The sequence below is a fragment of the Nipponia nippon genome, unplaced genomic scaffold (genome assembly GCF_047370975.1).
Source record: "Nipponia nippon isolate SJK-2023a ecotype South Korea unplaced genomic scaffold, ASM4737097v1 scaffold_10, whole genome shotgun sequence".
NCBI lineage: Eukaryota > Metazoa > Chordata > Aves > Pelecaniformes > Threskiornithidae > Nipponia > Nipponia nippon.
In genome coordinates, this window is record NW_028262291.1 from 5,783,519 (window position 1) to 5,796,152 (window position 12,634).

At 35.9% G+C, this 12,634-nt stretch overlaps 1 protein-coding gene across 1 annotated transcript in view; it reads left to right on the forward strand.

Moving 5' to 3' along the window:
* SLC17A6 (solute carrier family 17 member 6) overlaps positions 1–12,166 on the forward strand; it is a 33,572-nt gene extending 21,406 nt beyond the window's left edge. The window contains exons 4-12 of the mRNA XM_009461400.2: positions 269–383; positions 2,228–2,315; positions 2,415–2,501; positions 3,413–3,555; positions 4,817–4,966; positions 7,119–7,251; positions 7,960–8,070; positions 9,553–9,680; positions 10,025–12,166. Of these exons, the coding sequence (XP_009459675.1) occupies positions 269–383; positions 2,228–2,315; positions 2,415–2,501; positions 3,413–3,555; positions 4,817–4,966; positions 7,119–7,251; positions 7,960–8,070; positions 9,553–9,680; positions 10,025–10,357 (1,288 nt within the window). The 3' untranslated portion in view covers positions 10,358–12,166. The remainder of the gene's footprint in view (positions 1–268; positions 384–2,227; positions 2,316–2,414; positions 2,502–3,412; positions 3,556–4,816; positions 4,967–7,118; positions 7,252–7,959; positions 8,071–9,552; positions 9,681–10,024) is intronic.
* Positions 12,167–12,634: the final 468 nt, after the last annotated feature.

The window sequence follows — 12,634 nt, forward strand, 5'->3', positions numbered from 1 at the left end:
TAAGATCTACACCTGTGGCTGCATAAGATGTATTTCCTTAGGAAATTCAGCTAAATAGATGTATACGTCCATGTTTGGTCTGGGTCTTATCAGACAGGTTACACTAGATGGAAGTAGACACTAATCCAGTCCAGCAGTTAGTATATTCCCTCCATAAAGAACATATGTTTAAATACATCTATATGGATATGTAAGCATATGTGGAATAAGACAACTGGAACAACACTGAAGTTACTTCCTTTCCTTTTCATTTTCCCCACCTTTGCAGAGTATTTGGTGCTGCTATACTGCTGACATCCTCCCTCAACATGTTAATACCGTCTGCAGCCAGGGTGCACTATGGGTGTGTCATCTTTGTCAGGATCTTGCAGGGCCTTGTAGAGGTATGGAAAAATTAGAAAATAACCAGTAAATGTGACAGATGCTTGTTAGCTTTTAATTAGTCATTGTAACTTTTCAAGGGAAAATGGGAATTTCTTTCAGTTTATTACTGATTTTTGGTGTAATAGATTTCAATGCATGAATCACAGCTATTTGATTTTCCTTTACCTATAAAATTACATAGCAAAGTTTTCCCCTGCTGAGAAGCCAGTGAGATATGTATTTAACACTGAAGTTTCACTGAAATCCTGGACTGCATAGGGCTTATACTGGTGCCATTCTCAAGAGTTATTTGCTCTCCAGCCTCCCAGATTAAGTCTATAATAACAAATTAAGCTTCTATCACAGGCCCTGACCATGCTCTTGTTGGTATGAATGATCTACTGTGATTTAAGAGAGAAAAAAAATTGAGCCTGACTTTTAAATTTATTTGGTTTTTGTTTCTTTACTGAAAGACAGATTTTTAAGCCTGTGATTGCTGGTTCTTTGCTCCTCAGGGCTACACATTTCTGTTGCGTGAGCTGATTTTAACTCATGCACTTTATTGTATAAAAAGGCTCCAAAAGAGGGTGCAGAATGTGCCTGAAAGTCAGGGAACCATTAATCAAGTCCTTAAAGTATACATGTGTAAATATGGATCCATTGCTGAAAAGTGATCTGGATGTACAGAGGTGTGCTTGACTGCAAAGAGGAGAGGAACAGAAGCAAGTGGGTAATTACAAAATAAAATAGCTATTTTAGACCCACTCATTTCTGTGCTACTGTTCAAAGGGATTGTGAATGCAAAACATCTCAAACAGGACCATGTGAAGGAGGTTTACAATAAATCGTAACAATCTTAAGATTACGTTCTTATATTTTTTTGAAAAATTAATGAAAGACTGAAATGAACATGAAATTGGTTATAGGATCTTCTTTCAAAACAGAATAATGTATTCTACAACTTTTTTGTATATTGAGACTGATAATCTCAACATTTATGATAATCTCAACATTTGCCAAAAGTTATTAATTTTTTCTACTTCTTGCGTAGGAAACAAAATATCAAATTAAGAGAAAAGTGACTCTGTATAACTAAGCATATATAATCACAATTTTTAAGCATGAATTTTGTGGAAAATTAATGTGCATTTCATATTAAATTTTCTAAAATTCCAACACTGCAAGATGCCAAGATTTCTGTGTAGGTTTCCTATCATTAAGTTAAAGGCTGGTTTTGAAGAGAGACCTAAAAATAACTGGTTTAAAATCAAACTAACTAATATCAGCCAAGTATTGCTTTAAGTGTTCAAGAAGATTCATTAAAGACAAAGGTAGTGAAAAACTTCTGTCTTAACATCATATTTTTAAGCTCTTATTGATCTTATCTTCTAGTTTTAGAGCAGTGGAACAGTAATCTGTATTTCCTAAGTTATATTTTAAATGTTAGATCAAAAAATGTTAGAAGACCACCAAAACTGAGGGGTGGAGAAATGAGCCCAGCGTTAGAAAGACTCCAGAGGGTCTGTGATTTCATCCTTCCTTTGACTCTGGTACTTGTGTATTAAGATTCTTTCTTTTTAATTCTTTGCAATTCTTTCCTGGGAGGGGGAGGAGGAGCAAAATGAAATAATTATACTTTATGTCTGTTTCACAAGGCCTTTTTAATGATTTGGAGTGATATACAAAACCCATTTCAACTTTAATAGAAACTGAAGTTTTTCTATGGCTGTGCTCAGACTTGACTATAGAAGTGCAAAGCATTCTCAACTTTTTGTTTGTAGCAATTAAAAAAAAAAATCATGCAAAGACAATGAACTGAGTGCTTGATGAGCATTAGCTAACTTCTGGCACACCCATTCCCCAGGGGGTCACCTACCCTGCCTGCCACGGTATTTGGAGCAAGTGGGCCCCCCCATTAGAAAGAAGTAGGTTAGCAACCACTTCCTTTTGTGGTAAGTACCTTTCCATTTTTGTCTTTCTTTCATTTGTAATGTAAAAGTATTTTGAGACTGATTTTTTCTCCCTTTTCATCCACACATCTTGTTTTGTAGGTTCCTATGCAGGAGCTGTTATTGCAATGCCTTTAGCTGGAATTCTAGTGCAATATACTGGGTGGTCTTCTGTGTTCTATGTGTATGGTATGCATTTTTGCTCATCTCCCTCCAATATTGTATGACCTTACTCTACCCTTTCTAAAAATGTAAAAGCTACTGTTAAGAGGCCAAAAAAAAGAGAACTGGGTCTATAAAGCTAAAAATACAGCCTAGAGAAAAGGACAACGAAAGAACAGAATTTAAAGGAGAGAGCAGGAAAGAAGATTATTTAATAAGAAGAGAAGCTAGTTCATGGTGAAATCTTCATCACTTCTAGTATAAGTAGTGCAAACTGCTATGCAGATCTATACAATCTCAGGTCATGTCACGTCGCTCTTTCATTTATACAACTGTAAGTTTAGAGTACCTGCCCTGGCTAAGTTGTCCTGATTTTTATCTGAAGACCTACATAACTTCATTCACACTAGTTGTGCTACCTGAACTTACACTGATGGAAAAAAATGTCCCAAAGGAGTTCATTCTGCAGTGTAAAATTGATGTGAATTAGGGGGAAACGTTATAGAAATTTAACACTACTCAGGAAGTGTATTGCTATGTTGAAAACAATGCCACAATCTTGTATTTTGCAGGTAAAAAATTTAGTGCAGTAATCAAACAACAGTGGCTTAAACAGAATGGAACATCATTTATAGTCTGGTGAAATGAAATGGAAGCTGTTTCACTGCATTGCATTGTACAAATTCATGTTAAAATATCAGTGAATATTCACAGTGAAATCATTCTGTAAATGAAACAAAGACGACTTTACTGTGGTCCAGCTCTGCATGTATTCTGCACAAATATTATTTGCAGGATCTGACTCTCTGTTAGAATGACTCAGTAGAAGAGCAGTAACAACAATTGCCATTTAAATTTCTTATAATTATTCACAGATTTTTTTCCTTGTTTGCTGCTTTACTGTGTGTCTTTTTAAAGTCTTTCTTTCCATTCCAAAGGGAGCTTTGGTATAGTCTGGTACATGTTTTGGCTTTTGGTTTCATATGAGAGTCCTGCAAAGCATCCTACAATCACAGATGAAGAAAGGAGATACATAGAAGAAAGCATTGGAGAGAGTGCCAACCTCCTAGGTGCAATGGAAGTAAGAATATTACTCATACACTTGTTGCTTATGAGATAGTAATAAAACCCCCAAAAAACAAATAGAAACAACAACAAAAAATCAAACATCCTCTTCTTTAAGACAGAAAAGCATGTTTCAAACAATTGAATTTTTTTGGGGGTGGGGAGCTCATGGTTTCTTATACCTAGAAGTCCTTTTGAAAATCTGACATGAATTGAGATACTTCAAAGGATGTCCATATAATTCTAATTTGGGCTGGATAATTTCTGTCTGTTTTCTATCGTTGCTTTTTAATTAAACATTTTTTGGAAGTGATTAGTTCATATCAATTGTTCAGTTGCTTCTAAAATATTTAGGCTGAAATTCTTCCCATAGTATCAAGTTAGCTTTTCTGGCTGCCTTCTCTTTAATTAAGTCACACTTAATCCTTAGCTCTCATTTAAGTGCAATTTAATAGGTATAAAAGGTATTGCATATATCCATCTATGGGCTGTTTTTCTTTGAAGAAAAGCCAGTATTCAAATCAACAGTAGACTAAATTCAGCCTGAAACCTTGCTGAAGTGATTTTCAAACACTCAACTGGGTCTGGATCCTGTATTTGGATGAACACAGATGGGCAGAACCCTGGGCTCATGGAGAGGTGCTGGGACTCAGCAGGATTGTAGTTCTGTCCATCTGTCATTTTTTTTTTTTTCATTATGCAATTCATTTTAAAAATACAATAAAATTAACAAAAAATATACTGACCAAGCAGTTTCAGCTGAGGCTTGATAAAAAAATTATTCAGAACACTGAGATTGAGATTTAAGTGCTAAATTACATGTCTAAAACAAATCTGGATGAAATTGTGCACTTACAGTGTAAAATCTGACTGTTGCCTTAGATACAGCAATATTGCCTTTTAAAGACATATTTTTATTTTGCACTTAGTATGTTCATGTTTACATGATTGAGATAACGGCACTTGTACATGAGTGTTGGGATACAGCTAAGTATCACTGAGTTTCTCCACTCGTGCATTTTGTAGTAATTTTTACTTGCTTATGTTTTTAAATTAAATCTTGATCGTTCAAACGTGGATGCATGTACTTTACAATAATTGAAGTAATTAGAATTCAGATACGTAAAGCTGTGCATATATGAGCTTGTTGGAGTATAGGTAAAAACAACAGATAGGAAAAGGGAAGATAGATAGATAGATAGATAGATAGATAGATAGATAGATAGATAGTTGATAATGATCCAAATGGTGACTGGATCCCCCTTTCTATGTTTCAGAAATACAAAACTCCATGGAGAAAATTTTTTACATCTATGCCAGTCTATGCAATAATTGTTGCAAACTTCTGTAGAAGCTGGACTTTTTACTTGCTGCTTATTAGTCAGCCTGCTTACTTTGAAGAAGTGTTTGGATTTGAAATAAGCAAGGTACGTGAAAATAATGTGAAGCTTTTACCTTAGCTAAGTAAATATCAGAGCTACATTTGTGGTATTTATTAGGAGGAAGAAAGAAAAGTGTTCTGTGTCTTTATCATGGGTTTACAAGTCTTAAATCTTATCCCTCCCAGTTACTGTTCCCTTGACCAGCACATACAAGTGAAGTAAGAACAATGACAAAGGATTGGATAGGGGAAGGTGAAGGCAGGATGAGATTTAGTGATGATCTACCTGGGGCCATACTGCAAAAAGCCCTTCAGTTAAGCGCTTGAAACCAGATCGTGTATGGTGTTAGAAAGGTATCGAGAGACCCATTACACTGCTGTCCCTGACACTCCAGGGGATGCAGGATCCCACTCAAGCTGTAAAGAAAGCATTGACAAGTGGTTCAATTTTTCCAGGTGCATTTTACAAAGCAGGACCACCTAGTTTTAGGAAGGATAGTACAATTCATCACCTTTCTATATCCCCCTTTAATGTGGTGAGAACTGTTCCCCCTTTTTCACTTAGGAAGTGAAAGAGATGGTGGCAAAATCTGAGACATAGGGATGATCTAAGGTTCCACATAATTCGTAGGAATTTTGGATCAGACCTGTAATGTAAATATGGATACCTGCAAACAAGCCTTCAGAGTGTATGGTATGCTTTCTACTAGCACAAATTTCCTTCTTGTGAAAGTGGCGGGGGCTTGTGCTTTTGAGAGACCTGCATTTTTCCGGTATTGTTCCATGAGATATTGTCACCCTGAATTGTGGTGCAAATGACAATTAGATGAGTAGCTTCCAAGGTGTTGCTGTATTATGGAGTATTATCAAAATCATGTAATGCCATCCTGCATTTAAAGACGGGTTTCCCTCTTTAGCTTGGGTTATTTTAAGAAGCTTTGCTATGCTTGAAACATCATCTGTTATGCATGCAGTAAGAATGGTCATACCCTATAGAATTAATCTGATCATTTTGTTCTAGAAGATTTTTCTTAGACTGTATTCAAAGAAATGCAGAGCTTTGGAAACAATGACAGCAAAGTCAGTTTTCCCCTGCAGTGGCTATGGATGCTCATAAATGAATAGTTAGCATGTAGCCAGGAACACCTCAAAGCAGTAACAGCAATACCTTCGTTATACTTAATATCTGGCGTATTGGGAGAAACATCCATTAACGGGAAGCTAGCTGTCACAACGGAGTTGCCACATACATAAACTGCAGTGAAATACACAATTTCACAACTTTAATTGAAGAGTAGAGAAAACCTGTTTTCTTTTTCTTCTCATTGATTCTGTCTGCCCTGCAAGCTGATGTAACTCAAGTCAGACATCAAGGGCAGACTGATACACCGTTCAGATAGGAATTGCGCAAAAAACTCTGGGTGTAAGCACATGTTCAGATATGCACAATAATCAGAATTCCCTGTTAGAACAAAATGCCATGCATACTAAAACAAAACTGCAAGGCAGTTATGTTGACAGGAGATAACAGGCGACAGTTTGTGCCACACTCACTTTGAAGGAATGGTCTCAAATAAATTATTACATTTGGGACAGTCATCACAGAATTACTGTCTTACTTTGCCAGTATGTACAGCATTTGGAATATTGTCAACGGATATTTAGTATGTTATCTTTCACTATGTACAGAGTTTCCCAGAGATATCCTTTGCCTGCCTGAAATTTGAAGCTTGAGGGATGGTCAGAAATCAAAGGCAAATGGCCATTGTGCATGTGAGGATGGTCCACAGGGAATCTGTCTAGACACATTAGGTTTGCTGGGCAATGCTACACCAAAGATATCACCCACAGAAATATAGCAAGTCAGTTCACAAATTTTCTGAAAAGAAAGGGCAGAGGGACTGTAAGTCAGGAGAAAAAAAAGCCATTAGCTTAAATACAAACCGTGAAAACAATCTATAAACAAAAAGTGTCATGGCATCAGAGAGTCTTAAAAACTCTGGCTGTCCTTCATAAAATACAATGACAACTTAAGATCACCGGTTTTGTTCATTTAATAAACCAAGTTAAGATTTTTAGTTTTAGCACATAGCCAGAAATTGAAGAGAAACAATTAATTAGTTGCTGAATGCTTCAGAAAATGAAGAATCAATATTCTCTTACGGTTTATTCTCTGCTACTTCTAATGATTATTTTAGGTGGGTATCTTATCTGCTGTGCCGCATTTAGTGATGACAATTATTGTTCCTATTGGGGGACAAATTGCAGACTTTTTAAGAAGCAGGCAGATTCTTTCAACCACTACTGTGAGAAAGATAATGAACTGTGGAGGTAAGTTTTCCTGTTTTATTGAAAAGCTTCTTGTACAGATTCCATGTCCATATAGCATGCTGTATACAGTAAACAAACTGCCTGGTTTTATGTACTTATGAATCAATACTTTGTGCATTTTTTGTGTTTACAGATGTGGGTGCTAAAGTAAACACAGTTGTTCCTCTTCCCAGTTTCGATATAGATGTTTGGTATTTGAAAAAGCAGTTAGGTTGTTATAGAAACAGATGAGCTTTTGGGGGGTAATTTGCCTGCCCTTAGCTACTTACTGAATCTTAGCTCCTCATCTAAACACCCTCTGCACTAAGAGAGCCCAGACAACTACCTGAGATTACACAGCTGACTTCTGAGAGGTTACAGTCACATGAGCTGAATCCTGGCTGTGATAATGGCTGCAAAATTCATAAGCAGGTTAAGTGTATATTCCCATTTGGGTTGGCTGGAATGACCTAACGGAATCACAGGTATTTCTTTTCATCTTAAAACTGACAGGAAGTAACAAGAAATTAGCACACAAAGAATAAAATAAGGATTATTCGAGATAGCAAGAAGACGTGTTTTTTAGGGATGAAAGAAATACCTGGTTATACTCCACTCTGAGGCAATGTTTTGCCTCTGTCTTCCTATGAAATGTTACCATATCCTAAGGCCTGCAATATTTGAGAGGGAATTAAATCTGATGCCTGATTTTCTTTATGCTTTCCGCAGGTTTTGGTATGGAAGCAACTCTTCTTCTCGTGGTGGGATATTCTCACAGTAAAGGAGTGGCTATTTCATTCTTAGTGCTTGCTGTAGGCTTTAGTGGATTTGCCATATCTGGTAAGATTTTATTACTGTTATTAGCAAATTATTTTATCTTAAGAGATAGAACATCTCATTTGGTTTTTATTCATTGACAGTAATTTGAACAAACCTCAGAATTGCAGATGACATTATTTATGATCACTACAAAGGAAAGTACAATCAGTACCACGTCTTCTATATTAGATTATTTCTGTTGAAATACTTAAATCGTTTCCATATTCATTGCAGCAAATTGGACTTTCTTTTCAGTGAGGTGCTAATGTACACCATAGATTTTTCTTGAAATCAAACATATAACACAAATGGACTGATATTATACAATGATGCCTAAATTTACATCTTTGTTTAAATATAGGCCTTTTACTGTTTTTTCCACTGTGTATTAGTTAATGCTTTGTTAGTGTTGCATTTTTTAACTACTTTGGGGCCTAATTACTAGCAATTTTTTCCTGAATTAAATTCAGCTCTTCCCCTTTCCTGCTGATATATCACCCCTTTGCCTTTGCCTTTGCCTTCGCCTTCGCCTTCGCTTTCTCCTTTGCCTTTGCCTTCCCCAAACACAAGTCACCTGGCCTTCCCTTGTTTTCCCACTGTGATCTTCGTATCCTCTCCCATGCTGGTTCCTTATGTCTAAAACAGGCTCTCTTTTCTTTTGTGCCAAACATCTAAACTCTCCTTAATCAAATTTGTCCTTAATCCCACGTATTCTGCAAGGTATCACGCCTGTTTTGTACAACTTGAAAAGTGTATTGCACTTTCTCTAACAGTTATCCGTATCATACTGCCTGCTTTTTCCCTTTTATTATATTTCTGTATCCAAAGATTTGGTTTCTGTTTTCACTTACTTAAGTGCTTATTTTGTGGACAATGAGTTCTGTCACTTCAGAGAAGCATGTGTTTTTTCTAAGACTGTTTAAATAATCACTGCATAAATTTGAACAGAATTAAGCTGCTGGAAATACAAGAGAAGAAACAAATGTTTATAAAAATAATTAATAAATAATTTATACATACTGTCTTTTTACTCCCTTCATTCTACCACTCAAGAACAGAAGGGAACTCTCTCCTGCTGGTCTGTGTGACAAAAATAAAAATGTGGGCAATAGGAAAGGAAAGTGGTACAAGCTGGAAGAAGAAATGCCATGTTATTTACAGCATGAAATAGTCATGAATGGCACTGGGAAAATATGAACTTTCTCCCTGCCTAAATATCTTCTGGGTTCTCTACGCCACACAGTCACTACTGGGATTTTTTTAAAAACTGTAATTTTGGGAAGAAAATACATTTGGTATCCTTTTATAATATATTTTTAAAAGAAAATGAAACCCCATAGTTTCTCTAGGAATATTAAACAATTATGAGCCTTTCAGAGAAGCAGAAATGCAATTAAAGAGCCCGAATATGTTATAGTAAAATTGTCAAGTGATAGCATTACTTTTCAGAACTGAAGTAATGCTCTGCTTTGGTATGAACGTTTGCTGACCTTTGTATTGCAGGATTCAATGTCAACCACTTAGACATTGCCCCGAGGTATGCCAGCATCTTAATGGGGATTTCTAATGGAGTCGGGACCCTGTCTGGAATGGTTTGCCCTATAATTGTCGGAGCAATGACAAAGAACAAGGTAAATGGTAATACAGTTTTAAAATCTTCCAGTTTAATACCATTGGTTTCAAGAAAAAGACCTTTCCATGTTATAGCTTGCCAGAATATCCATATTGGAGTCTGGGACCCTCGGGGATAGCACCCGGGAACTTGTGAATTTGAAGCATGCTTCACTATATGTTCACTAGGTCAATCCTTTTGTAAGCAAATAAACAGTGATTTTTCAAAGGAAGAAATAATTAGAAACTGGACACTTAAATGTTTTAGTTGTGCTGACTGTCACTGCCTCAATCCCTAATTTAAATCTTTCCACTCAGAAGAGTTACTACGCACTAGTCTGATTTAGGAATTTCTTCTTTCCAGACACGTGAAGAGTGGCAGTATGTCTTCCTCATTGCTGCTTTAGTTCATTACGGAGGTGTAATATTCTATGGCATATTTGCTTCAGGAGAGAAACAACCCTGGGCAGACCCTGAACAGACAAGTGAAGAGAAATGTGGCTTTATTCATGAAGATGAACTTGCTGAAGAGACAGGGGACATTACTCAGAATTATGTAAATTATGGTACCACCAAGTCTTATGGTGCTACAACCCAGGTCAACGGTGGCTGGCCTAATGGTTGGGAGAAAAAAGAGGAATTTGTACAAGAGGAAGTACAAGACTCATACAACTACAAGGAAGGAGATTATTCATAACAAACATAAATATTGGATATATTTTGTAGTGTTTGTGATTAAATTCATTGTGATTGTTTGCACACAGAAATAAAATGTGGTATAAACATGTAAACACATATCAAACAGGAAGGTCTTACTGTAAAAAAAAATCCATTAAAGTGCAATCTGTATGAGTTGTGACATGTCATCACTTTCATTAGGTTATATTTGTTCTATAAACATTAGAGTTTTAAGGGTTTACTGGTCAAAACTATAGAGGCAATTAGATACTTACAGTATACAAGAGCTAAAACTCATAACTAAGGACTAAAGCACAACTAAGAAACCAAGTTGGCACATCTAATGCTCTTTTTAGAAAGCCAAAATTACTTGATCATTAAAAATGCACTTATATATTTGTTACACTGTATTGAAAGAGATTGTGTTAAATACACACGTTTACTCAGTGCAATGTAGGAATTGTGTGTTTAGTCTAAGACAAGAGCTTTCTTAAAGAAGAAAGGTTGAGTCCTAGGCATTTACAGAGGATTGATCCAGTTCCTTTAATGGTAATTGTATCAAGCCTAAAGAACAAATAGGGCATATTGTATGTTTATCGTGATTACATGCTGCAGGCTACTCTGTGATGAATAAAGGAATTATTTAGGAGTTTTATACTGAATGTTCGGGCACAAATTCTTATTTGTATTCTTTACAGAATCTTATGAAATTATAGTCATTGTCATGTTCTTCCCTGCATTTATCAACTAATATAAAAACAATATATAATGTTAAGTCTGACTTTTCATGCAGACTGTCAAATCCCTTTATCAAAAACCAAGTTTTATTATTCTTTTCTTTGCAGTATACTCCAACTTTGTACTGGTGTCTTTAGAGAGAGAGAGAAAAAAACAATATAAGCTAGAAAAAGATATAGTCTTCTACAAAATTCCAAAGAGAAGTTTACTACGAGCAAGTAGCCCTATGTAAAAGGATGTATTTGTTTTGCAGAATATTTTGAAGCCAATAGAGGAAACAGAGGATAATTTAACCCTTATTCTTCCCTTAATAGCTTTCATATTTTTACACATTGTGCCACAGTTGTATACATAGATATAAGTTTATTGAAGATACTGTAATTATAGAAAATGTTGCTATTTTAGAAATCCCTGAAATAAAATTGTATTTGTCTTTCGATTAAACCTAATAATAATGGACACTGAATACGAGTAACATATAAACTCACAATAAACCAAAGTGGCAAATAACTAGTGTTGGGTTGAAAGAAGCCAACAAGCATCACGCTTGTCTTTTTAGCACAACTCAACGGTGACTGCAACATTAGTGTACCAAGCAATAAGTGCAATGCATTATGAAGTGCATAATCTTCTAGACTATATATTAACCTTCATTTAGCTTGTTGTATATATTTGGGGTTGTTGGGACTAAACCAAACTGAAACAAACTGAAGTTAGCAACACCAGACCACTTCTTAATACTCTAAAATGACAACAATGATCCATTTCTTAATTCAATCAAATGATTATTATTGTATGTAATAATCCATTCTGGATTCTTGGTCTGTTCATTGTATTGTGCTAGTGATTGGAAACCCTGCTACCGCAATATACAACTTGAGGATTGTTTCTTCTCCTTTTTTTTAATGCAAATCATACCTTGACCTTAAGAAAAAAAATATTTTGCTTTGTGCCTCAAAGTGATGTAAAATGTGACCATAGCTTTTGCTGTGTTTAATGAAAAAGATGTGGACTGTGTCACTTTTGTTGCTGCAAAAAGTGTTAATAAAATGCTCTATTTATCCTTTTATATAAAAAAAGGACCATTGTAGTTTCTTGTCATTTTTTTAGATGCACTTTTAACAGAGATGACTAAAATTATAGCCACTGCAGAACAAATTCTGCTATCGATATGGAGATAATATCTTATGGCCCATCTGAAAGGTATGCTGAATACCCAGTGTCCTGCATTGTCTACTCGCTCCTCCAAACATGCACAGATGTGTGGTGGGAGAGGCACCTAACTCTAGATTGCTGTTCCTCCTCTCATAAGGATGGCTGGAGTAGGCGTGGAAGAGAAAGGAGGAGGAGGAGGATCAATGTGCCAGCCAATGCAGCGAAACTGTGTTAGCTAAAGAGCTGGCATGGATCAGCATTCTCTAAAGCAAATGAAAAGCATCACAGACTGCTGTTCTTGGAATTTGTTTCCTTTCTTGCTTCTGCAACAAGACTTCTTAACTGAACCATAATGTTACTTTTTGTCCATATTTGGGTAGACCCTACGGGAATTGGGGATAAC